This window comes from Argentina anserina, chromosome 7, assembly GCF_933775445.1.
Source record: "Argentina anserina chromosome 7, drPotAnse1.1, whole genome shotgun sequence".
Taxonomy (NCBI): Eukaryota; Viridiplantae; Streptophyta; class Magnoliopsida; order Rosales; family Rosaceae; genus Argentina; species Argentina anserina.
In genome coordinates this window covers 6172771-6200544 of record NC_065878.1, presented here as the reverse complement: position 1 = coordinate 6200544, position 27774 = coordinate 6172771, and the positions used below count along the sequence as shown (strand labels likewise).

The 27774-nt window shown below is 43.4% G+C and overlaps 3 protein-coding genes across 3 annotated transcripts in view; 1 reads left to right on the top strand and 2 right to left on the bottom strand.

The window, feature by feature from the left end:
• LOC126801503 (diphosphomevalonate decarboxylase 2) overlaps positions 1-27774 on the bottom strand; it is a 191966-nt gene that overhangs the window by 25887 nt on the left and 138305 nt on the right. The gene's annotated exons all lie outside the window — the stretch shown is intronic.
• Positions 197-2569, bottom strand: LOC126801513 (copper transport protein ATX1-like). Its single transcript, XM_050528887.1, has 3 exons — positions 2477-2569; positions 1851-1926; positions 197-540 (listed from the first exon to the last, which is right to left on the bottom strand). Exons 1-3 carry the CDS (start codon positions 2486-2488, stop codon positions 356-358), a joined length of 273 nt encoding a protein of 90 aa, XP_050384844.1. The 5' UTR covers positions 2489-2569; the 3' UTR covers positions 197-355.
• Positions 22152-22769, top strand: LOC126803464 (uncharacterized). Its single transcript, XM_050531270.1, has one exon. It carries the CDS (start codon positions 22152-22154, stop codon positions 22767-22769), a length of 618 nt encoding a protein of 205 aa, XP_050387227.1.

Sequence of the window (27774 nt, the reverse complement as noted above, 5' to 3'; positions counted from 1 at the left end):
ACATTTATGGAAAATATATTGTTTTCCGTATTTCATATATAGTTGCAACTTGAGGAATGAGTAGAGATGATGCTGATGATCCGATTTGCACGACACTGGGTTGAGTTACCTTCATCGTCAGGGAGTCATCTAACCCCATGAGAGTTGAAAAATTCACAGAAGGAAGCATTAACAAGGGTTGAGGGAAGAGACAACATACCACCAAATTATGTCACTTCAATTATTTATACAGAAATTCATACAGCAAGCTTGGAAAGAAATAGGGTAGCTTACAACCAAGCAACAGGGTGCATCATAAGTTTACAGTGCGTCATATAACATTCGCCAATCTTACAATATTCGACATGAAAATACTCTATGCAGCAGCCACAGCTTCTGCAGGCTCTGCTGGCTTTGCTTCGGGTTCTGCTGGTGCGTCTGCCTCCCAGTAGGCAGTCTTCTTGCCAGTTTTGGTTACAGTTTGCAGAACCGTCTCAGCTGGCACATTGCCCTTCACTGTCACCTTTTGTGCATCGAAATCTATGTCATATGATTCTACACCTGAATATTATAAGCAAGAACATTTCTCATCAAAACCCATCATACCAATACATTATTACGTCAAGTCAGTATTCAATGTCTACGTTATTAGTGAGAACTGCGATTACTAGCAAGTTTGTAGATCAGATGGTATGGACCAAAAGTGGTTCACTGGACAGTAATTGATGCAGCACAGTAGCTGCTTAGGAACCTAGATCACAAGCTCTAAGAACTGTAGGTTAAGCACACACCTGATTTTAGGATTCACTCCCAGTCTTCACACCCTAGTCTAGGCTTCACACCCAAAACACTATAATTTGGGAATCTCTCCCAGGTTTCTCACCTTAATCCTATCACAGGAAAATTCAGTAAACACTGATATTCTTCTTCAACATAGCATATCAGCCCATTGGCTTTTACAGTTATTTATACTCAGTTCTATAACTGACACTAACTAGCTTTTAAGACTCTTTAGGACTCTTGAAATTCAGAAACTGAAACATAAAAGACCTAATAAACAAAAACTTAATACTCCTAAACTGAACAGAAACAAAAGGACACAAGTAAACTCTTGAAATAACACTAAGCCTAAAAACTCTTTGGATCAAACTTCTTATCAGCTGCTAATTAAAATCCTGAGATCAATTAGTCAACCATAAAGAAAGGTAATGATCAGCTGCTCTATTTTTTCATCCCTTCCATTCATAAACCTTGAAAGGGTTGGCATGATGTCCTCATCAGTAATATATTATAAATCTTGCCTAGAATCAGGTATCTCTAGATTCTCATTAACGTGGTTGAGACAGAAGCATAAATCCGGGTGAGCGCACTGAGCTCATAATTAAATTAAATTCTGTGTATTTTTGCATTATAACCAAAATCAGTAACTGGGAGAAGATGCAAAACCACCAGATGGAACTCTAAACAACTTTCAATGAATCTCTATAGATGGTGATATAACAATTTTCTCTTCTTCATTCTGTTTTTTAATTTCTCAAGTGACACCACCAGTGAGTTAACTCAACTGGCAATGCAAAGATAAATAACACTTTCAGAAAGAAAAAGCTTAGTAATGATATAAACCTTATTATAATAACATATGAGACATCAAATGCTTTGCTAGTTATTTATCACCAACGACATATGCATTTCAAATTTCTCGGTCATGCATTATACTTATCATCGTGGCTGTGTGCAGCCTTTAACATACATAAAATACTCAACGGACCACATAAGCATTTCACACTGTTAAATTGCAATTCATGATCATACCTTCCAGAACAATGAAACAAGTTCAAAAAACAAGAACAAGAACAAGAACAACAACAAACCTTCCAGTTTTCCAAGAACCCTTTTCACAGCTCCGACACAACCTTGGCATGACATACCAACCTTGAGGACTGTAGTCTGCGCAAAAAATAAAATAAAATAAAAACAAAAGAATTGAACTACCAATATCACCATACAGACAAACAATCATTAACTACCTAGTTCAGTGCATCAACATATATATCTAAACATATTGCCATTCTCTTGATGCTTACAAACTCTTAATCGACAAAATCTTATTGACCTCAACACCTAATCGATTTCTTTTCTTCTTACCCTCAGAAATTACCACAACAACGATCTGTGATCGTACTAGACTCTTCAACTTATTACAAAAAACTCAAAATAGACACAAAAATCAATATATATCTTAGAAAATACAAACTAAAGAGACCCTCAATCTGAAAAGCAACATAGCTATAGCCTATTACAACCCGAAAGCAACAACGCAATAAGGATGAACGAAAATCATCCGGAAGCAAAAACAGGAACCGAGTTGACTCGGGCGGGCCTAGACTAACGTTGAACGGCAGAAATTCAAGAGAAGAATGGTCAACCACATGAAATTCCGAAAGGAAAAGAAGGGCGGTCAAGAAAACCCAGATGGAAATGGAGGCGGATGAGGTACCTGAGAGGCCATCTTTGACTATGTGGATCGGAGGAGAGAGCTGGAGAATCAAAAGAGGAATGCTGTGTGGGTATTATTATGCCAAGGGAAAAGATGGCAGAGGGTGTGATTTTATAATGCGAAACACAGACTCCTATTGGCGGTGGGTTGGGTGGGTCATTGGGTCATGGCAGAGGTTGACCCGTATTTTTCATTTCTAATTGATGGAGGATAAAATAATGGTGTATTATTAAATGATATGAGAGTTAGGCATTTAAAAAGCTACGATGTCGTAGGATTCGTAGTCCTAAATGTTTTAGGATGAAATAATTGTGTATTATTGAATGATATGGGGGCCTATATATAGGCATTACAAAACCACAATCTCGTAGGATTCGGAGTCCTAATCTATTAAGGAGATGCTAATCTATCTCCTAACAGGAAACCTATTAGGCTAAGACACACACAAAGGTAGAATAGTAATTCTCCCGGAACACTGCCCCTTGTGTCGCATGCCTAGGTTGCATGGTGCACACAGCGTTGCCTCGGTAAAAACCTTGTCAAGCAAAATAAAAACCTCTTGGGTAAAAACAAAAGCTTGATCGAAGGGAAAAAGAGCACAACGCACCGTCTACATTTGATAGCATCATGTGAGGTAGACTCCCCCTGAAGTCTACGAAACAACTCCCCCTGATTAGTGCCATAATCATGGAGTACAAAGAACAACGTACACAACATTCATTACATGCTTCTCAAATGTAGTCTTGGGCTAATGATTAATCATTAATCTAGCCACACATCCTTAGATCATACATGCTATGCTTAGCCAAACTTAGATCTTAGGAAACAAGATTGCATAACAACTCAAAACAAGAGTTTGCAATGAAAATCAGATTCTCGGGTAGAATGACCTTCACTCACTTAAACGGCAATAACTTCTTCGTCAAAATAGGTATCAGCAAACCGTAAAATTTTCTGAAAAGTAGACACCCGTGGCTTTCCAGTGACATAAGGTTCACAACCTCATCCGATTGGAGCAGTTCACAATGCTCTGTCGAAGTTGACTGACTTGCAAATTTCCGGACATGACTGTCCTACTTTGCTAAAACGGCCATAACTCACTCAATATGATAGCTATGAACGAAAGGTTGATGTCCCTGGAAAGTAGACACATAGACCTTTCCAACGGTACTAATTTCACCATATTTCATCGAGCGAGCTGTCCTGTAGGTCTCGTTGAATTTGACCTACGAAACTGGACAGATTCTGATTTGTCACATTTAATGTGTCTTTCGCGAAAAGAATGGGGGAATGGACCAGTGAAGGACTGATTTTGGTCCAAGATGGAACCGTACGCATCCTTTACGCTACCAGTGTCGACTGCTACACCAAGGCGTATGTTGATGTTGCTGGAGCTGCTGGCGGCGTTGGTATGGATAGGATTTGTGTTGGTTCACTAAGTGTAGAACTAAACCCATGTCAAAGAAGCAATGCAAGTCCAATGACAATGCATAGGCGCATAGTTAATCACGTCACAATGAAAGCAATAGTGTCCCAACAACACTAGCATGTATGAATGTATAGCTCATTGAATCTCTTCATCATCTATACTTAGACGGAATAGAGAATCAAGAATTAGCTTCATATGAACACATATGGGTATGAGTTCTTGCAAACGATTGTACTACGTTCTCTCGAACGTCACAATCTGATTACATAAGCTCTCCGTGGTCTGGAGGCATTTAAAGTCCTTTGGGCACTCTCATATCTGCGTCAAGATCCCTTTACAGATATTCTATGACCACTATCATATGCTGCAAATCAGTTTTCATGGACACTACTACTGATCAAGTAGCGGAAAGCAATTATGTCCATAACGAGAGAATATAACTCATTGTAGTCAATACTAGGATAATGAGACAATCTTTGCGCCATAAGTCTTGCATATATCGCATGACTTCATCTCTCTCATTACACTTACGAACAATGACCAACATAACAAGTCTAGTTAAGCCTGTATTGATTCTTTCCACTTCGGTCAAGTTGCTCATCGTTGATGCTTTACAACGGAATAAGAGCATAAGCGAATACATCATCAATCATGGGGGAGATCAATCCATTAAACACATGCGCGCGCTGTATATGATCAATTTGTGAGATTTCTATTCTTCTCTAACATCAACAAAAGGAGTCTGTAGCGTCCCACAGAAACTTAGTTAATACACATGTTTAGAGGATATCTCTTGATGATGGGCGAAATACTTGTGCCTACGCACTTCGCTTCTTTCTGATTTTAATTCTAGAGAATAATGGTCTCCCCTCATCTAGGCAAGAGCCAAGACCGAAGCTATGACCCTTACTAGTCCATCTTTGCATTTGCCGCCCTTGTTTTATGGTGCAATGCCACGGGCGCCGACAACACCACAGCGTATGATGGTGCCATCGCCGGCTTCCTTCCCACTGTCAGGGATGGTGCCAATGGTGCTAGGACCAGGTCATATGAAATTCTCTCATATTCTGAGAGTTCCAACCTTACCGGCACATCACAGCATTTATGTGCGATCTCGTCACTTTCGCAATATCGGTAAAGTCATTGAGCATCGAATCTTTGACTTTCTGGAGGTCGATAATGCGTTGCACATTTACTCACTTTGAGTAGTGCGGGATCTTAATGAGACATAGTGCCACACCATGTCAATTCCTGGCGTTAAAACCGGAATGGGAGCATTCCATATCTCCCCCTAACGACGGGAAGTATGTCTCATCAAAGTGACCGTTTGCTAATATCGCAGGATAGAGATCAACGGTTGTAGATTGGAAATAGCGGACAAGTGTTGGTGATTCATAAATCATAACCAACCAGAATACTTAATCGTTTTAAGTAGACCCATTGAGATAACTACAATAGAGGCACATAAACAATTTTAACCAAATAGGCGTTTAAGGAAAAGAACGTTGGGATCGTATCCAGTAACCATCTGGTACGCACTAAACGCTTGGCAAATTGTGGGTCTAAAACGAATAAGTGTCGCTGCATGCAACATCATTACATATCTCCATGCAAAAATCGGCAGGTTAGTACCCATAACCAAGTCCGAGCTCTGCTAGATCGTGCAGTGAATGAACATGAGGAATAATATGTTCAACGACGATCCCAGTAGATATGCAAAACAAAATCATCAAAGTCGTGGAGGTGAACTCTCCAACGGTATCCAATCAAATAGATTTGAGAGGATGGGAAGGGTGGTGAGCCCTTAGTATGATGATCATAGCTAAAAACTTTAGCGAATGCAGCGTTTCTTGTGGAAAACAAAGCGACGTGTAACCAACGTGTCGATGCTCTTGACCTATACCATAAAAATACCGAAAAATGTCCGTATTCGGTTGGATATGGTCTACTAATGTCACCTTAAATACTTTGTAAGAATGGAATGTTCTCGGTTGGAGCCTTAGCAAATAAGGACTTCCTTGAAATCTAGCAAAAGAACAAGCTTTGTAAAATGAGCGATTGGCATCAGAGATTGTCATGGAGGCATTAGAAGACACGGGAGGCATCACAAGCTCCTGTGAAGGAGGGGATGCCGCCACCGACGGCCTTAATGCCATGGAGCCGCCGAAATAGGCAGGCTCGGCCTCACCGTGTGGAGCATGGGTGAGGTGGTCCTCCAATCGCTTCGTGAACATGAAAAATAGATGATAATGTGAATTTCAAAGAACTCGAATCATCATATCTTGTTCAAAATGACCAAAAATGATCATGTCAAAACCGAGAAGACAGTAAAACCGAACCCATGATTCAAAGAATCTTGAGTTACATAAACTACTGTTGCAGGCAAGCAAAACTATGTCTGCAAGCTAACAAAGCTACTGTCGAAGCTTGAAAAAGATATTGTCAATGAAATAAGACAGATTTATTCCTCTCCATTCTTAACACAAATATCAAGATGAAAATCCATCATTGGCATGAATGGCCTTTAAAACTTAGCAAGGCACGAAGATATACAACACAATCTCCGCACGAGATCCGTAAAACAACTACCTGCGCCGTAGGACAGTGTGGGTGGTTACGCAATTAGCAAGACACTCGATTTCATGGCGGGACATTCTCAAAATGAAGATTAAGAGAGTCAACGACGCGGTGAACTTCTCTACACAATACGCCGTATGATATTGTAAGAGAGGGGATTGAAACAAATGGCAATCCCATCGAATGTATCACATGGCAATAGAACTACATTCTTCAACTTAAGAGTTGGAAAAACATGGTATTAGAGCAGTTGAATACCAAACAATTACGGTGGAAAACCTTCCATTTGGTGCGGGTGGTCACCAATAATAATAAAATCATTTGAGCTATGAAACAACTTGGAGAAAACCGAAAAATTAACCGGAAAACCATGTCAATATAACTCAAAACCGGGTGAAATTTGGACTGGGAAAACGTGACAGCAAGAACTGCTGAAATATGCGGAAAACATGACGAGAAACGACGGAAAAAAAATCGTCGGAAGCCGGCGGCACCCATTGTCGGAAAACTGGCCGGCGGCGGCCGGTATGGAGGCCGTAACTTCAGGTCCGATAGGGAACGCCGTCCGGAACCGGATGGAGGTGCCGGAAACGCCGGAAAATGGTCGGAAGGCTGCGAATACGCCGGTAAAACGCCGGAAAACATTACGGAAATGCCGGAACAGTAACCGGGAAAAACGATGTCAATTTTGACGTTCCGATGTCCGTTTTCCAAATTTTAAGGTCCAAAATCACAATGTAGTGCTATTGGGGTCCCATGTAACCCAAAAGCGGTCAATTTAAAAACCACGTGAGTTGCAAACGTTGACCATACATGCTAAGCCAAAGCAAATAAAATTCTCACGAGTCAATCTTGTAAACAAGAAATACGAGAAATTTTATAGAATATGCCAATATTTAATACAACACAAACAAGCTTCCAATTCCAATAGATGACTTAAGCTAAAGTCGAGCAATAATCATGGCAATGCCAACGTCATACTTGAAAAATAGTAAGCAGAAGACATAGTCAAAATAGATTGACTAATCAAAAGTCTGTAGCAACAAAATCTTGCATGTCGGATTGGGCGGAGCCTTAGCCTGAGGCTCAAAAATGTGCTTACTTGAGAATGGAAGAATGTTACGTTTCCATCTCCAAAATTCCCTCAAGAAATAGATATAGGTGCCAAAAATGGCATGTGTTTCTTTGATGTGGAGTATGCATCAAGGTCAACTCTGATAATACAACGTCATAGACGTTCATTAAATCACTTTTAAGTGTGTCCCATAGAATTCGTTATTTTTGGGATCTTTTTGTCAGCAAATAGTGCTGCATCGGAGTAATGAATCAACTCAAATAAATGAGTATGTAGACCTTGAGATTATCGTTTATAGACATGAGTTTAAGAAAACTCAAACATTCAAATAACAGTCGCGATGGCGACGCATCCATAAGAAACGAGGGTTGTATAGGTTTCAAATAATCGAAACTATTCAAGTATGTAACCGAAATTAGAAGGTTGTGATGTATATGGTCACAAAATAATCGATGCATATCGGCGATTCTCATAATCGCACCCAAAATAGCGGTGCACTCAGGCGACCATACGAAATCGATATCTTCCTTTTTAAATAATAACGTGACTCCCCAGGACCGTCACACGAAAAACGTCGACCAAGAGGGGAATCATATCCCTCTTTGGTCTCATCGGCGTTATAAGAAAGGCCGGAAAAGAAGACATGAAAAAAACTAATAGCGCCCGATAATTTATATATATATATCTTCAAAAGCAGCAACTTTAAGAAAAACATACTTGTTGGTCTGCCAAGTAGACTGCATATAAGTAAATTGCTTTGCAAATCGATCGTCATGCATGAAGTTGCTTGTTGAATTCCTTTTTCGATCTTCGTCCGATGACATAAAAATCATGGGAGGATACGATCGAAATCGTATGTAGATGGCAAAAGTATCGTCCATCGCGGCATGAATGTCATCGCCATAGTACGACGAGCAATGATTTTTCCTATACGAGCACGTGAAATATCGTTAGAAATAAAAACGTGCCAATGAACATTCAAATAATGAAATAGGAAAAAGGAAAAGGAAAAGAAAATATAGTATGAAGCCCAAATGGCTATTGTGCCCGGCTGCAGGTGTCACGAGCGGGGGTGCAGAGGTCGCGAGCGGGGCTACAGGGGTCGGGAGCGAGGCTGTAGGGGTCGCGAGCGGGGCTGCAGGTGTCGCGAGCGTGCATTCAGGGGCTGCGTGTGGGGCTGCATGCGGGGGCTGCAGGGGTGGATGCAGGGGTGATGCAGGGGCAGCGTGCAGGGCTGTGGGCGGGCGTGCAGGGCTGCATGTGGCTGCGATGCGGGGGCTGCAGGGGTGCATGCAGGGGTGATGCAGGGGCAGTGTGCGGGGCTGCGTGCGGGGCTGTGTGCATGGGTGCAGGGGCTGCGTGCAGGGCAGCAAGGCAGAAGTTGCAGGGGCAGCAAGGCTGGCTGCGCGCAGGGATGGGGGGCTGCGGGGGGTAGCAGCGGGGGGGGGGGGGGGGGGGCTGCAACAACGGCGAGCAGGGGCTGCGCCGACGAGGAGATGCCGGAGGCCGGAGACGACGACGGCCGGCGGTGGAGAAGAGAAAAAATTTCTAGGGCTCTAAAAGTTCAGGGTTTTAGGGCAACGTGCTGATAACGTGTTTTAGGATGAAATAATTGTGTATTATTGAATGATATGGGGGCCTATATATAGGCATTACAAAACCACAATCCCGTAGGATTCAGAGTCCTAATCTATTAAGGAGATGCTAATCTATCTCCTAACAGGAAACCTATTAGGCTAAGACACAGACACGGGTATAATACTAATTCTCCCGGAACACTAAACTATTATAGAGATGTTAATCTATCTCCTAACAGGAAACCTATTAGGCTAAGACACACATAATGGTAGAATAGTAATTCTCCCGGAACACTTCCCATTCTGTCGCATGCCTAGGTTGCATGGCGCACAATGTTGCCTCAATAAAAACCTTGTCAAACAAAACAAAAACCTTAGGTAAAACAAAAGCTTGATCGAAGGGAAAAATAGTACAACGCACAAACTACTTAAAAATCTTAACATGTGATGTAGACTCCCCATGAAATCTACCAAACTCTAAAGTTCCGATATACGACGCATGCCAATGCTCGTCACATGTTTCACAAAGTAGATTTAGACAAATACTTGGTGAACAAATCCGTAACATTGGATTCTGAACTCACTTGATTGATCTGAACATTCAAGAACTTCTGTTGTTGAACGTTGTAGAAGAACTTGGGCGAAATATGCTTGGTGTTGTCTCCCTTGATGAAACCTAACTTTGTCTGCTCTATGCAAGCAGCATTATCTTCATAAATGCACCTAGGTTGATCAGTTGTAGAGACTAATCCACAAGAATCACGAATATGACGAACGAGTGATCGTAGCCAAACACATTCTTTAACTACTTCATGGAGAGCGATGATCTCTGTGTGATTCGAAGAAGTAGCAACAAGAGTTTGCTTCGTGGACGAGCAATGGTAAACACATAACCGGTTTGAGAACGAGCCTTGTGCGGGTCAGAGAGGTACCCTGCATCGGCATAACTAACTGACAAGTTGTTGGGAGTCTTTGCATCAGGGGAGGAGCTACACGGGACCGGTTGCTGCTCTCAGCACCGTGCACGATCTCCACGCCATGGCGGCTGGCGGCGTCGTTGCGGCGTACGGCGGCAAGGCTGGGTCGACGACGGCGGTGGTGTGTGGAGATACCGTGGCGGTGTTCTCTATGCAATAGGGGTAGAACAATCTCATGTCAAGGGAACCTTTCAAGTACCGAAACAAATGCTTGATTCCATTCCAATGACGTAGCGTAGGCGTTGAGCTGAATCTAGCTAATAAGTTCACTGCGAAAGATATGTCCGGTCTAGTGCATTGAGCAAGGTACAATAGTGCCCTAATTGCACTAAGGTATGGAACTTCAGGACCAAGAACTTCTTCATTATCCTCTTTAGGATGGAATGGATTCTTCTTGATATCTAGACTTCGGACGACCATGGGAGTAGATAATGGATTGCATATATCCATATTGAAACGTCGAAGCATTTTCTACGTGTAATTCGACTGGTGGACTAAGATGTAGTCTTCCCTATGCACAAGCTCAAGGCCGAGATAGAATTTTGTCCTCCCTAGGTCCTTCATCTCAAATTCCGACTTCAAATAAGACACGGTCTCTTTAATCTCATCAAGAGTACCAATTATATTCATGTCATCAACGTAAACCGCAACGATGACAAATTTAGAATTTGCCTTTCGTATGAACACGCATGGACATAGTTCATCATTCTTATATCCTCTCCTCACCAAGTATCGATGCAACCAATTGTACCACATTCTTCTGGATTGCTTCAACCCGTACAACAAACGACGTAATCGGACTGCATGAGCACTCCGTGGTCTGGAGGCACTTGATGGAGGTAAAGTTAGTCCCTCTGGAGCTTTCATGTATATCTCTGCATCAACATCCCCATAGAGATATGCTGTGACCACATCTATAAGCTGCATGTTTAGTCTTTCAGATACTACCAGACTAATAAAGTAGTGGAAGGTAATGATGTCCATAACAGGAGAATAAGTCTCCTTATAGTCAATGCCAGGTTGTTGTGAGAATCCTTGCGCCACGAGTCTTGCCTTATAACACACGATCTCGAGAATAAGTCTCCTTATAGTCAATGCCAGGTTGTTGTGAGAATCCTTGCGCCACGAGTCTTGCCTTATAACACACGATCTCGTTCATCTCATTACGCTTACGAACGAAGACCCATTTAGGTCCAACTGGTTTGACATCTCTTGGAGTCAATTCAACCTTTCCAAAGACGTCTCTCTTCGCTAATGAGTCAAGTTCTGCCATGGATTGCTTCCTTCCACTTCGGACAATCTACTTTGTGTTCGCATTCAGCTACAGAGCGAGGTTCAACGTCATTTTCAGATATGATCTCAAGTGCGACAGAATAAGCGAAAACGTAATCAATGCATGTAGTGGCTCAGTTTTGGACCGACTGCTCACTTGTGTAGTTCATTGAGATTTTGTTGTTCTCTGGCATAAAGAAGGTTCCATAGCGTCCCACGGTAACACTTGAGTTGATTCATGGTGATGACGCGTTGTGCCTTGGTCATTCGCTTATTTCTAGGTTTTGAATTCCTACAGTTTACCGGTCTCCCTCTTTTCCTTTGAGAAGCCAAGGCCAAAGCTGCTCCATGCCTGGCCATCTCAGCATCGTTGCCACAAGGGGCGCCGACAACACTACGGCGTACGGTGGTGTCGCCACCGGCCTCCGTCCCAATGTCAGGGCCAGTGCCAACGTTGCTAGGTGCAAGAGCTTGTCTTTCATGCCCGTATTTCGGGACATCCAACCGTGCCAGTACATTTGCAATGGGCATCGAATCCGCAACTTTCTGGAGGTCGATAATGCGTTGCACTTCTAACTCAATTTGAGCAGTGCGGGGATCATAATGAGACATAGTGGGGACACACCACGTCAATTCCTGACGTTCATTTGGAATGATAACATTCCCATCTCCCCCTAACGACAGAAAACATGTCTCATCAAAGTGACAATCTGTAAATCTGGCAGTAAAGAGATCTCCGGTGGTTGGTTCTAAGTAGCAGACAATCGTTGGGGAATTATAGCCAACATAGATACCTAATCGTCTCTGAGGACCCATCTTAGTACGCAGTGGAGGCGTAATAGGCACATAGATGGCGCAACCAAAAATGTGTAAGTGTGAAATATTGGGTTCGTAACTAGTTACCATCTGGTATGCACTAAACGCTTGGTTAGCCGCGGGTCTGAAATGAATAAGTGTCGCTGCATGCAACATTGCATATCCCCACGCAAAGACCGGCATGTTAGTACCCATAACCATTGCCCGAGCAATAAGCTGAATACGCTTGATGGTAGCCTCTGCTAGACCGTTCGTTGAATGAACATGACGAACAAGATGTTTAACTTAGATCACAATAGACATGCAGTAATCATCAAAAGTTTTGGAGGTGAATTCTCCAGCATTACCAAACGAATGGATTTAATAGGATAGTCGGGGTGGTGAGCCCGAAGTTTGATGATCTCAGCTAATAACTTAGCAAATGTTGCATTCCTTGTGGATAGCAAAGCGACGTGTGACCAATGCGTCGATGCATCAACTAATACCATAAAATATCTAAAAGGTCTGCATTCTGGTTGAATAGGTCCACAAATGTCACCTTGGATACGTTGTAAGAATCGAATGTTCTCGGTCGAAGTCTTAGCAAAAGAAGGACTTCCTTGAAATTTAGCAAGAGAACAAGCTCTGCAAAACGAGCGATGGGCATCAGAAATTGCCATGGAGGCATTAGAAAACACGGGATGCATTACAAGCTTCTGTGAAGGATGGGATGCCGCCACCGACGGCATGAAAGCCGTGGAGCTGCGAGAGAGGCAGGCTCGGCCACACCGTGCGGTGCACGGGTGAGGTGATCCTCCAATCGCTTCCGGGACTTGAAAAATGGATGACCATGTGAATTCTTAAGAATTATAATCATCATATCACGTCCAGGGTGCCCGAGACGGGTATGCCAAAGCATATAAGAGTCCGAATCACAAAAGTTGTGTTCAACCGTATTTGATTCAAAGATTCGAATAGAAGTAAGATACAAAACATTCCCGAGACTCTTCATCTTCTCTAAGATGCGGCGCTGGCCTGCTTTTTCAGAGGTAACACAAAGATATTCGTCTCCATTCTCAACATAAGTATCGAGGTGAAAACCATTGGCACGTATGTACTTAAAACTTAGCAAGGTACGAGGAGACTTCGACGCATAAAGAGCGTCTACAATGTTGAGAGTCGTACCATTAGGCAACATAAAAGAAGCGGTGCCTCTTCATTGAATGATGGATTTCGAGCCAATCATTGTAGTCATCGAAGAAGTCGAAAACACTAGATTCGTGAACAACTGCCTGTGCCGTAGAACAGTGTTGGTGTTTCCGCAATCAGCTAGACATTCGATTTTGCCACGGGACATCTACAAAATGACAATAAGAGAGTCAGCGACACGAGAGCAATTCTTTACAATACATCGTAGAATATTGTAAGAAAGGGAATCAGAACAAAGTGTAATCCCATCGAATGTATCACATGGCAATAGTAATACATTCTTTAACTAAAGAGTTGGAAAACATGGTATTGAAGCAGTGAAATACCAAACAGTAAACTAGGGTAGTAGAAACCATCCAAAACTGGTCTAGAAACACACACAAAGAGTGCCGGTGAGTGCATATAACAGACTTGGAGAAAACTGGAAAACTAACCGGAAAACCATGTCAAAAGAACTCAAAACCGGGTGAAATTTGGACTAGAAAAACGTGGCAGCAAATACTGTTGGAAATATGCTTGATAAGCGCACTTTGTCCGACGTTTTTAACATATTTTTACCTCTATTTGTACTTTGCTTAGCTCTTATTATTGTAGTATAGAGTCATTGAGTCGAGTTAGGAGTCTTTAGTGACGTTCGTTCCCTTTTGGTGCTAAAACGGGTGTAAAATGCAGAAATTGTCGAGAGTACTATAGAGTAGTATTCCTTGTCGAACTAGGAAACCTAGTTTGGTTAGGATTTTTTTTATTATTCGATATTTCTGTAACATATGTGATTTATATTTATTATTTCCTTTCCTTATTTTCAGAATTAAATGTGAGATAGTGACTTGGAAATTATGGAAAGAAAGAGGAGAAGAAGGAAACAAAAGGAGAAAAAGGAAAGAAGTAATTTAGTTTCTGAATGGGATAAAAAGGAAGAAGGATGCAGCCTCAAAGGAGGGAAGGTTCATCCGGCAATTAAAAGGAAAGAAGAAGAAAAGAAGGAAACAAAAGAAAAAAAAGAAATAGAGGATCAGCCCATCAAAAACCCTAGCAGCCCCTCCCTCTTCTCCTTCCTCTATAAAAGCCACAACCTCCCTCACAATTCATGATCTCCATTCTCTCACAAATAAAGCCGAATTGCTGCCCAAGAACATCCAGAAAATTCAAGCCAAAAACCTTCATCCATCATCACGGCTTGGTGCTCATCTTCCTCCTCCACCAATTCGAATTCATCCTTGCTTCATCCTAGAAGGTTTCTAATGTGTGATTCATCCATGACTTGTAATCTTTCTTTTTATTTTCTGCAAATTTCGAATTCATTGTATGAATCATTGGATGTTATTTTCGGTTTCATATATGAAGAACATAAATTCAGACTTCTTTGGTTTTATATTTTGATTGCATGAACTCATGAAATATGTGTGTGTGTCGTGTGTAGCATCTATGGGCAGTAGCTTTTCGATTTCTATTTAGGTTTTATTTTAATTTATTCCTTGAATTTGTGCATCTAAATCAATGCTTGAGGAAGCCAAGGCCATGGTTCTCCTAAGGTTGCGATTTCATTCACCAAAGTGTTCATTGATTGAATATGCGCTTCGTGTTTCAATTATGGATACTTATATAGGGCTGTGATAGTTCTAGGAATTTGCATGTTTAATCAAGATGAGTGACGCCATGCTTGTGTAACATGTCTCCAATTCGACTCAATGTGCTTATGTGCTACTTTGTTGTTTAACTAGACGCTTCGTTATGTTGAACTCTCTTTAGCATATGTTTATGATTGAACGCTTCGTTGATTCTAAATAATTAAGAAGTCTTAACGATTAGATGAACCGCTTCGGACTCTAATTAGAATTGGAATTGAAATGGACTTAAGAAGAATCGAAAATACTTGCTGCCTATATGTTGTTCTATGCGTGTCATACATGTTTCTTGAGTAGAATTCGTGTTTTGGTTATGTGATGAGTGGTTGATCAATTGTATATAAGTAATTTAGGATTTATTTTCAGTTGTAGTTTTAGAATCCAAATCAAATCCCCCAATAACATGATAAGTGTTGAGGCCCTTTTGATTCCCCGGACTGAACGATCCCTGCTTATTCTATACTAACGATGATGTTTTTCAGGATATTTTATAGACGTTCTAACCAAACGCTCTATCAATGCTGGAAAATGACGAGAAACGAGGAAAAATTGTTTTTGACGTTTTCGAGGTCCGTTTTCCAAATTTGAAGTTCCAAATTCACAATGTAGTGCTATTGGGGTCCCATGTAACCCAAAAGCGTCCAATTTAAAAATCATGTGAGTTGCACACTTTGATCATCATGCTAAGTGTAAGGTAAATAGAATTCTCAAAGAGATCGTCTTGTAAGTAAGAAAATGAGAAATTTTATTGAATGCAAATCTTTAATACATCACACATGAACTTCTAATTCCAAAATCAAAAGACTATTACAAAATCAATGAAAATAACAATTGCGGACAGCCATAACAATACTTGAAATCATAAAGCTAAAGAAGCTAAAACGACTAATCAAAGTCGGGAGTATCCATAGTGGTGGCCGGAGGCTTAGTCTTAGAAGCAAGGGGCTCGGGCTTCATGGAGATGTGGTGAGTCTCGATCTTAAGGTCCTCGTCCACATGATTTGATTCGGGTGTAGAAACTTTTTGTAGGCGGAGTATGCCTTGATCATCTCTTTGCTAGCGCGACAATCGTGATTAAAGTGCTTGAAAGAGCCACATTTGAAGCATGGAGACTTGCCATTATCGGAAGTGGAGGCATGAGGAGGCACACGGCCTCCTTGGGGTTTAGGACGGGGACGGCCTCCCTTGGAGAGTGCGGCGCCACCACCATCACGAGTCCAAGTATTAGACTTGGGCCGAGACCGGCCTTGTTGCCTCCCACCACGAGAGTTGTTGTTTTGGTGCTTGTATGAAGCATTTCTTGATTGATTCTTTTGCTTAGGAGCTTTCCCATAGTTAGATTGTGGTGTATAAATCTTTTTAGTGCAGACATGTCTATTGTTGTTGTTGAGGAGGATCTCAGAATGCCTCTCCTTCTTAGCCAAGAGTGCCATTAAGTCGGTGAAAGACCGGATCTTCCCTTCCTCTACATGAGTGCGGTACATATGAGCTTGAACCTCATAGTTGATTGGAAATGTGTCCAATGTCTTATTGAGAAGATCTAGGTTGGTCTTGATCACACCAACGGTGCTAAGATCGGATTACATGCATAACATATCTTGATTGAAGTCATCCACTCTCTTATAGTCCAATAGACGGATGTTATCCCATATAACGGTCAATTCAGGGAGAAGCTTATCATGAACGTTGTTGTACCACAAGCGTAGTTTGTCCCATAATTCTTTAGGATCTTTTATGTTTGAGTATTGCCTCGTGAGAGTTGAATGGATGTGACGTCTCATGAAGATGAGAGTTTGAGTCTTGGCCATGGGTGGGAAATCAGCAGGAGGGTCGGCAAACATGCCTTCGATCCCTCGGCTCTCGAAAGCGAGCTCCATGTCAGAAATCTAGTGGTGGTATTCCTTGCCTTCTAGATCAAGAAGGCCAAATTCTGGTCGAGATGGCGATGACATCGACAAAAACGAATACATAATCGATTAGATTCAAGTATAATATGAATTAGAAAGGGTGACGTATATGGTCACAAGAAAAATCGATGCACACAACGAAACTCATGATCGCACCCAAAACAGCGGTGAACTCAAGCGACCACATGAAAACTGATTAACTTCCCTTTCAAAACAATTGTGATTCCCCCAGGACCGTCACACAAAAAATATCGACCAAGAGGGGAAACCCATCCCTCTATAGTCTCATCAGCGTTATAAGAAATGCCGGAATAAAGACAAGAAGAAGGCTAATAGCGCCCGATATAATATATCTATATGTTCAAAAGTGGGAACGTTAATGAAAAATTTACCTTTGAAGGTGTAGAGAAGACGGGAGTAGTTTCTCTTGAGCGAAGACTTTGTTTGTAAAGTTCGCGTTTCTTGCGTGAATATGCGGGGGAAGCAATCTTGAATGCTTTGATGCGGGGATTTGTAGAGAAAAAATATGTTTTTGCAGAGTGAATGCGGAGGAGACCCTGCGGGGCTGCAGGGGCGGCGGGTAGGAGCGGCGGGCAGTGGTTGTTGCCGACGAGGAGCGCCGATGGGAAGATGCCGGAGGTCGGAGACGAAGGCGGCCGGCCGTGGAGAAAAAAAAATTTATAGGGCTCTAAAAGTTCTGAGTTTTAGGATAAAGTGCGTGATAACGTGATGCATGATGAAATAATTGTGTATTATTAAATGATATGGGGGCCTATATATATAGGCATTTATAAAACCACAATCCCATAGGATTCGGAGTCATAATTTATTATAGAGATGCTAGTCTATCTCCTAACAGGAAACCTATTAGGTTAAGACACACAAAATGGTAGAATAATAATTCTCCCGTAACACTAATTTCTTTTTTGTTATTACAAACGGAGTTTAAAAGGCCAAACAAAACACTAAAATTTCTAATTTTTTGAACAACATAGTTAATAATTTTTTTCTTATATAATAGAAAAAACAGACAGATTTTCTATAAAGTTTGCTTAATTATCTGCAATTTACATCAAACTGCATGTAACTATGTTATAGTTTGTCTTTCAGATAACCATACTATCATTCTATCACGGTTGTGAGTTTAGACGAATTGAGTACTTTAATATGTTGTTATGAATTTTTTCTTGGTATTCTTTTAAAAAAAGATATGGTTTGTGGTGCATGATCATCGTCCTTATCATCTCAAAATCCTTTTGTTCTTTCACACACCACAAAAACGGTATAAATTTCCAATAACTAGGTTATACTTCTACAATATAGAAGGGTACTTGAATAATGAATACTCGATCTTTCTCAAATCAATTGAGGAAAAAGATTGAACAACCTCAAGTAGAAAAGAGAAGAAAAGAGTTTGTTAACACCTCCCCTTGAACGCGGTAATTCCCATCGAAATCTCCGCTGGTTCTGGTCGCCGGGAGTCATAAGGTGGCCATTTACGCCGCCCAAGGTGGGTCGCCTGAGCAATAAATACATCTTGTGCTGGTTCACATTACCACATCGAAGGAAGAACCCAACACTTCTTCCAATGCGCCTATAAAAGGTCTATGTAGACCACCAGAAAAATGTAACGTATTCCTAAGTCCTTAATCCTCGAACTTAAATTTTGTTCCGGACTCTAACTTAAGCTTCGGAGGGTCAAAGGCCGGCGCACCGCTGGCCCTTTGACTTTGACACGTGTTGTGTGCAGGTCCCACTGAGCTGACACACCGGAATTATTACGACCTGAATCTTTTACGATTCGTGGCGATAATAGTTTTATCTTTTACTCGGAACGAGAGTCGTACTAAGTGTGACGACTCTAAAAGTTGAATTTTCGATGCGTAAGTTTTTCCGGAAAACTTCCTTCACGAGAGTTGTAGGGCTCATCAATACAAATTTGTAGACATGCGGCACGTTTAAATTGGTTATGGTATGTGAAAGTTGTTAACAACTGAAGTTAGGAATCAAAATTGTTTTTAAGTGTTCACAAGGGCATATTGGTAATTCCACAAATCTACTCTATTTCTTTCCACCCTTTTGGCCGGACTCACCATTTTTTTTCTTTCTTCTCTTTCCTTTTCTCTTTCCCTCTGTTGCAGACAGAGGCAACAACACAGCCTCTTCCCGAGGCCGCGCCGCCGCCGTCCTGCGAGCCCAGATGACGAGGCTAGTACCATCATGACCGCCTCCTTCTTCTCCTCCTATTCATAGTTATAGATCACGCATGCTAGGTTCCTTCCCGACGAGTTTGATTTCGGAACCACTCCGGCTACCGAAGGATTTCGGTGTGAATCTCGACTCCGGCGACTACTTAGACCACCCTTAGCCTATTTCTCTTATTTTCAGTTCTGATTTGTCCCACCCGAGCCCTAAATTCCATTCTTTTGTTTCGTCGCCGTGGAGTTTGAAGCTCTGGCAATTGTGTTTCACCGAGTCAAGAACCTCTGCGAGCTAGGAGTCAATCCAGAAGCTTAGCAGTAGCAGCCGAGATGCTTGGGAAGGATCTTGGCGAGTGGCAGCAGATCAGAATCGCAGGGAGGAGTGCAGCACCTCCGATCTGGGTTCGGAGACTCATGGAGGTAGAATCGAACTCCAATCTTTTCTGATTTTGGTGTAGTTGCTATTGGAATGTTGTTGGATTCGATATACATAAGTACTATAGGGATATATATGCCGGATTTTGGCCAAGAGGCCGATCAGAGAAGGAATGGTGAAATCCCTGGTTTTTACCATTTTACAGTTGTTATTTTTACTGTTTTACTGGGGGATGAAAATTACCAAAATGCCCCTATGACTTTCAGTATTTACAAATCTGCCCTTGCATAGTTATGGATTGTAAAGGTTACTAATTTTACGAATTTGTGAACGTTTAGGAATGTGTGCATGCTGTTTTACTTTCTGGAATCGCTGTTTTGGTAGTTATGTGCTAAGAATGTGTTTGCTTGATTTAATGGGTATGACATTGTGTGGTTGAGGAATGAATGTATGAAATCAGCTACTTCTGGAGGTGATCAAGTAATAGTCACTCATTACTAAAACTGTTAGTATCTGTCGATGTTACATTATCGAATGGTATTAGTTGAACTACTAATGGCTTGATCCCTCGTAGATGGTACGTAGGCAGCCCAAACAAGGTTTGGGTGCAGCCACAATTATATTAGATTAGATTTCGGTTTGCCGGTTTTAATTTAATTTTTTTTACGTATAATTAGGTTATTTTTGGGACGGGTCGTCCCAGGAATACAAGGCTACGAGAACTTAGGTCTCCCAGATTTAGTACTCATAACATTTGGCACTAGAAGGAGGGTCCTTGTCAGCACGCTTCTTCTAAATTAAAACACCAAATGACCATTATTGATGATCTCATCCATCCCCTCGCCGATCCTCTCTCCGAGAGACGAACAACTCGCTCTAGCTAAGGTTGTTCCCCAATTCAGAACCTATGATCGGAGGGCTGTCCTGGGTCCCATTCACTAATCCACAGACGACGCTAGAGATGGCGTTCCGGGATGTAACGAGGTTCCAAGCTGAGAAAGAGGAGGAACGCTGGGCCACCCGGGCTTCCATGGCGCAAGCAGCAAACTTGAAAAGGAGTAGCAACTCCTCCGGGCTCCCCTCGAAAGCCAAATCGGGATACACAAAGCTCTGGAAACGACGCGACATCAGTTTCTCACCCCGATGCCACGATTCCGCCCCCCACAAAGACTCTTGAGGCAATGCTACGGTTGGGGCCGCAACGCTGAACGAAACAGGTCACCCAGCCACTGCTCTCTGCTTTTTTTGATGGGCCGCCGCCGCCACCCCAATATGTGATGGACTTTGACTCAGAAGATCACAGGGTGAATGAAAATGGTCAGGAAGCCCCAGCGGAGCCCCAGCCGGTACAAGAACCTTCAAACTCAACTCCTGCTCTAAATGAACCAAACCTTGGAACGTTTGACCACCATGGTAGATGAGATTGAGACTCGAAACGTCCCTCACCACTACACGGGGGATATAGAGGTCATGCCGGCCCGTTCACCCCGCATGTACAAGCAGAACGGCACCCGTCGGGGGACGCGCAGCTTAAGGTCACTGAGTATAACGGGCGGTCCAACCAGTACACGCACTTGGAAAACTTTCAGTTGGCGTTGGCAAGCACACGATACACGGACGCATAATCGTGCCATGCTTTCTAAGAAAAACTAACCATATGAGGCCTTGAGCAGGTTTCACAGCCTGCCCTAGGTTTAGTGGACAATTTTACTCAGCTTACGGAGAGGTTTTTCAGACGCTTCATCCTACAAGCCAATATACACCACGACACCAACTCCTTGTTCAAGATACAACATCAGAGAGATGAAAGCCTCAAGGACTTCTTGTTTCGATGGCAGATCGCCACGGCACGGTGCCACGACTTGGACTATGTTACCGTTTAGGCGGCATTCGACAAGCAGGGACATTGCTCCATCAAATCAACGAACACCCTCCGGGGACATACAAGGAGTTAATTGAAGCGGCTACACGGTGGACGCATGTCGAGTACCACACCTATGGAACATGCACTTTAGCGCATGATATGGTCATCAAGAGAAAAATTGTTGATGGGCATGTGACAAATCTGGAGAAGATCTTCTCCATTCTTCTCCACCATGGAATGAGGTTGAATCTCGCCAAGTGTGTACGGGCTGTTGCTAGAGGGAAGTTTTTAGGCTTCTTGGTCAGTGAGCATGGTATAGAGGCCAACCCGAGAATGTCCAAGCTATAACAGACATAAAAGCGCCAACGACCCGAAATGAGGTCCAGTGTCTAGCCGGCTGGGTAGTGGCACTCGCTCAGTTTATCCTCCGCCTAATGGATAAATGCGTGCCATTTTTCAAGATACTCCGGACCTAGCACTGGGAGAAAATCACTTTGGGCCCAGAACAAGTGGTAGCCTTTCTCCAGCTCAAGACCTATCTTGTCTCCGTCCCGGCGCTTTCCACCCTAATTTAGGGAGAAACAATGTACTTGTACTTGGCTGTCTCCCAAACGGCGGTAAGCTCTGCCCAGATCCGACAAGAATAAAACAAAGAGCTCCTTGTGTACTACAACGGTAAAGGCCTCAACGACCCCGAGAACAGGTACCTTGAGATTGAGAATCTAGCCTTGGATTTGATTACCACCACGTGGCGACTCCGCCAATACTTCCAGGCTCATACTATTCATGTCATGACCAATCACTCGCTCCGCCAGGTCCTACAGAAGTCAAAGACTTTGGGGCGCCTTGTGAAGTGGGTTATTAAGCTTAGGGAATTCGACATCCACTTCAAGTCTCGAACGATGATGAAGGGTCAAGCCGCCGCTGATTTTATTGCCCAGTTCATCCCACCAGAGGGGACCAAGAGTGACAACACCGCTGAGGCCACCGAACCGGCGCCAGTGTGGGATATCTATGTGGATGACTCTGCCAATAAGACCTCTAGTGGGGCCGGAATAATAACAACTGATCCAGAAAGGAATGAGTACCCTTACACCCTCCGGTTTAACTTCGAGACCTCCAACAATATAGTTGAGTACGAAGCCTTGATTGGCGGGATACAACTTTGTCTAGAATTTGAGGCCACTAGAATTCGGATCTTCAGTGATTCTCAACTAGTGGTCAACCAGGTTGATGGAAGCTATCAATCCCACCACCCTCGACTCATCTCATATCAGAATCTGGCTGGGTCATTACTCCAAAAATTTGACTTCTTTGAGATCAAACAACGGAGCTGTTGGTTTGCCGATGTGTACTTCTCGACCGCCCTCCCCTTCTCCCCCACCTCGCCTTGGACATATGCCTCCTAGAAGTCCCGGGCCGCCTAAGATCAACAACCGGTTAGTAAAAGGCCAGCGACATTAAAAAAAAAGGGGGCAGTGACTTACCAGGACCAAGCTCTTCTTGGCCTCTCGGAAATTCTTCGCTAGATCCTTCCTTTGTCGGAGGGTGGGCCCCTGGCACCTATGCCCCATGTGCTCCACCTTTTGGCGCAAGTGAGGCGCCAACTCACTTGACCCGGAAAGCCCGGCCGTGACATTGGCACGAACCTCGCTGCCAGCGGACCTTTGCCTCTTCGCCCTTCTAGACCCATGATCTGACCCCTCACCCCGGCTACTCTTCTGCCCCACCTCCAGCTCACCTACGATCGAGTCGCGATACAAACCGAATGCTCAACGCCATCACCCACGCTCCGCTCGGTCGTCAGGTCCGGCAGCATTTGCGGCGCATGCCCCTGAGTTGGCTTGGTCGTCTACTCGACTCGAGGCGATTGCACCACATCCTCTGGCATTCCCCTCTCCCCACCTTCCTCTATCAGGGTATCCACCAAGTTCACCCCCTCAGGCTGCTCCACCTCCGCGTCCACAATCACCGCTCCCTCCTCACCACGTGCAGCCACAAGGGGTCTCCCTCTTCGGGGCCTTCTAGTGGCTCCCCATTGGGCTTCACGCCCTAGAAAGCCACCACCTCCATTAGGAGCACTTGATACTCCTTTATAGGCAGCGACATCTGACAGAAGCCATTCTCGTCCACCTTATCCAGCATCCCCGAGAACTCCTCCTTGGCCGCCACATCAACATCTCTCGCCCCCACTCCCGGGCGACCTCCTCGATCCCCTGGATCACATCCTCATCCAAGATCTGGTTGTATGGGCCAAGAACTTTCCTCTTCGGCTTTTTTGCCTCCGTCGGCACTGTAACACAATCATTAGAAACGCTCCATACTTCAAATCTCTAATATTCACTGGATTCAAATGCTTACCGGACATATTCACCACATTGTATGATTAGTAGATGGCCATCCGGCACCACCGCAATTTGAATGCCAACATGCACCTTATCAGCCGCTTCTCCATCAACGATGTTAACTCAGTCTTCATGGCCATTACCAAACCAAACAAACGTCAATCTCCAATCACCAACACAAAAAAGGGCAGCCTTACCAGTGTGTTGGAACAACCCTGAGACTTGGAAGATGGAGTCCTCCTGCTACCATGGGCCCTGCATGACGAAGACCCGCTCTCGCTAATTCATCGGAGTGCTACTCAGGGGCTCAATCATAAGTGGGGCAAACTTCCTCCCCCAGGGCGCCATCCTCAGACACCTTTGACTCCCCCACTTTGGGGAGAACTGGAGCGACCAACGAGATAGGAAATCCCCCCAGCATGGCTTCCCCTGCCTAAAAGACCGGAACACATATATGTTCTCCAACAGCTGCATCCACATATTCGGGGTGATTTGTCCTGGGGCTATGTTCAGACACGACAACGTGTACTAAACGATGTATGCTAGTGAGAGTGTCACACCGCACGCCAAGGCATGCTAGTGACAGCTTAATATGAAATAGCTCTCCCTCAGCCATACGCCTTCTGGATTCCAGCTAGCTTCTCCGCCGTCGCACTTCGACCAGGCATGTCCACCTTCTAGTCGCCCAGCCAAAACCTCGAATCGTCACCACTCGTGCTCGCCTCCTCGCCATTTCTATGCTCCTTCATTTAGATAACCTGCAACAAAAGACCGAGCGGGTTACATGACAACCCCGCATCGCTCACAAAAGACAAATTCCCGGTGTTGCCCTCTTCCTAACTCACAATCTGCTCTGACGTGTTTGAAGCAGGGACACTCGATGAAACACCGTCTCCACTCCAAATCACTTCCGCCGACTTCCCCATTTGCTACAACCCCTAGATCAATACATTAGCCCCGATCCCCAAACACTAACCCCAAACACAAAAACCAAGAATTAGTTCAAGAGTGTACCTCTGGTGGTTAAATTCGGAGTTGTCGTTGACGACGGTGGTTCCAAACGTCAGCTTCTTCGCAGTTTTCCAAGTAAAACTGCTGGAAATCTCTCATCTCTTTCTCCTCTGATTTTAACTTTTGTTCTCTACTTTCACTCTCAAATAACGAAAAAAAAACCCAGTCTCCTCTCCCTCTGTGTATACACCTTCGACTTTAGGGCCGTCGAACCAAAAACCCAACGTCTGTTGGATGACTGCCACGTTTCCCACTACCCACAGAACTCCTCGGTTCCCAAACCAATGCTCCCCATGCGCGTGCATGACCATATACGCCCATAACTGACCCCCACTCACTACACTTCCCCAGGCGTCATCATGGATGCCTACATAAGCATCACCTTGTTTACTCAAAGGCCCTACACTTATCCTTTGCATTAAATGCCAAACCCCCCTGGGCTGGCTGGCCGCTTGCCCGGCCGGTTTCGGTGTATTTTGTTCGGGACATCCCTTGAATGTGGACTTTGGGGACTCACCACGATACGCCAGATTGAGTCAAATCATCGACCGAGACCAATCTCCAACTCCATGGATGATCCACAGGCTAGTTAACCCACGTGTCTGACTTTGATTGTTAGTTAACTCATGTGTCTAACACTAAGACCCTAGGCCACTCTCCAGGTCCTAGGCCACACTCCAGGTGTTAGGATGCTCGAGCATTTAGATAACCCATGCGACTGATATGGAGATCCTCAACCACTTGATCCATGGATGTTCCGGAGGATAGTTAACCCTCGTGCCTAGCCCCGACATCCTAGGTCACACTCCAGATCCAGGGAATGCAGGGATGCTCCGGAGGCTAGATAACCCCCGAGCCCAGCCTCGAGGTCCTAGGTCACTCTCCGACATGGATGCTCCGAGTGTTAGTTAACCCATGAGCCTAACATTGAGCTCTGACGCCACACAGCTGGCCGGCCCGGGTCCGGAGCAATTTGAACTCGGATAGTTGCGCTGGAAATAATAGTACGATACTCCCCACCTAAGGAGTCTTCTTGATTGGGGACTTGAGGACTTGTTAACACTCCCCCCTGAACGGGGTAATTCTTGGTGAAATCTCCTTTGATTCTGGTCGCCGGAACGGTAACCGGTAACCTGGCAACGTCGAGAGTCATAACAGCTAGCAAAGCAGTAGTGTCTCTGATCTGAACCTCGCTATTGACGCCGCCTAATGTGGCTCGCCTGAGCAATAAATACATCTTGTGCTCGTTCACATTCCCACATTGTAGGAAGAACCCATCACATTTCCCAATGCGCCTATAAAAGGTCCACGTAGACCACAAGTAAAAGGTAATGTATTCATAAGTCCTTAACCCTCGAACTTAAATTTTGTTCCCAACTCTAACTTAAGCTTCGGCGGGTCAAAGGCCGGTGCACCGTTGGCGCTTTGACTTTGACACGTGTTGTGTGTAGGTCTTACTGAGCTGACACACCGGAATATAAGACTACAATAAGTTAGATCCCTCGGATTTAGTACTCGTAACAGATTTAGTTGAACCAACTGAAGTAACAAGGAAGAAATTAACCAAAAAAGAAGTAACAAGGAAGAAAAGAAAGAACTGTAGTACAGACTACATATTACATGTAATAAAGTTGTAGTACAATGTACTAGTAGTTGCATTAGTAGTAGTACAGTGCAACCAACTATCTAACTGTTCCAACAAGTTCAAATAAATCTTTTCTGATTGTGGAACCATCGAATGTGGGCACGCACCATGTAGTCATGATTTGAAGATAACGAACTTCTTGTCCTTACTTATCAAAGGTAGTGCAGTAGCGATGAAATGATGAATAAATTTCATATTAATGACTAATTTGAGTCATTTCTATGTGCATTCGTCCATGAAATGCTTCACGAGCGATAAGATGATCCGCAAGTCGTAACACATTTTACATGTTTTAGGCATCCAAAAAATGATTAGTACCGAAATTAACAACCTCTAATTTAGATGCGAAAGGGTGAATGAGTTTGGAGCCGGTTGAGCTGAGCTCACAACTGTCAAAAATTTCAAAGGGCTAATTTCAATTTAGCTGCACTTAAAAAAGCCTTAAACACCTAAATCCAAAGCATGCAGTTTGAATTAGTTGGGTTGGTTTTTGACTTTGTACACATCCAAAAGCAATCCTACTCTCTTGACGTCATTCTACATTTAGAACTAGTTCTATGATGTTGAGATTATGTAGCCCCCATAATGATTACGTATTTTAGATAACCGATTAACTAACGAGTCGTGGTTCTTACTTCTTTAGTCTATTTACGCATAACCTTAATAATGTTGTTATTTGCATTGAATAGTTATAGTTAAATCCACGTCGCCTTCAATGTAAGCTGAATTTACTGGTTGTTAATATCACTTAATATCTATCCTTGCCTCTATTAATTAAGAAAATATTATATATGGAACTGTCATCCAAATAATTTTGAAAATAGGGCATATTGCCCGATTCAGTGCTTCACTGGTGTTTGTACACAGGCCACACGCGTTGAGGCACGTGACAAGGCTTCGCCCCTGTCACTTTATAGCGCTCCCTCTCTCTGATAGAGTTCTAATCTGACTAAAAAGAAGACACGGCGGTGTCCGCCGGCAAGACCTCGATCGAATAGAGACCTAATGTGTCACCCAGCTGAAACTCCTCCCTTTTCTCCAATCCGAACTCTCTCCCTTTATCGTCCACACCATTCATCTCTCCCTTAGTCCTCTCCTACTCCAACATGTATAAACTGATTTTAAATGGATAAACTCACCGAATCGAATTCAATTTATGGTTTAGTGACCGAATCGATTTTAAATAGACATAAAAGTGGATTCAAGAAGCCCAAAACCGAAATAAAATGGTTTGAAAATTATTTCATAGGTTAAATCGATCGCTTATAAACCGAACCGACCGAATCAATTTTAATGTATTAAAAATAATAAATTTATTATAAGGTAATAAATATATTGTTTGCACATATAATAACAACTTGTAGGTTTGGCATAGTGGTTCATTGCCACTCTTTGCACCTAAGAGGTAGGGGT

What these genes read in the sequence shown, in the direction of transcription:
- LOC126801513 (XM_050528887.1), bottom strand. An exon ending in GGTTCTTGGAAAACTGGAAG is followed by an intron (nt 541 to 1,850) that starts GTTTGTTGTTGT and finishes TATAATATTCAG; the next exon opens with GTGTAGAATCATATGACATA.
- LOC126803464 (XM_050531270.1), top strand. Translation starts at nt 22,152, where the DNA reads ATGACCAATCACTCGCTCCGCCAGGTCCTACAGAAGTCAAAGACTTTG.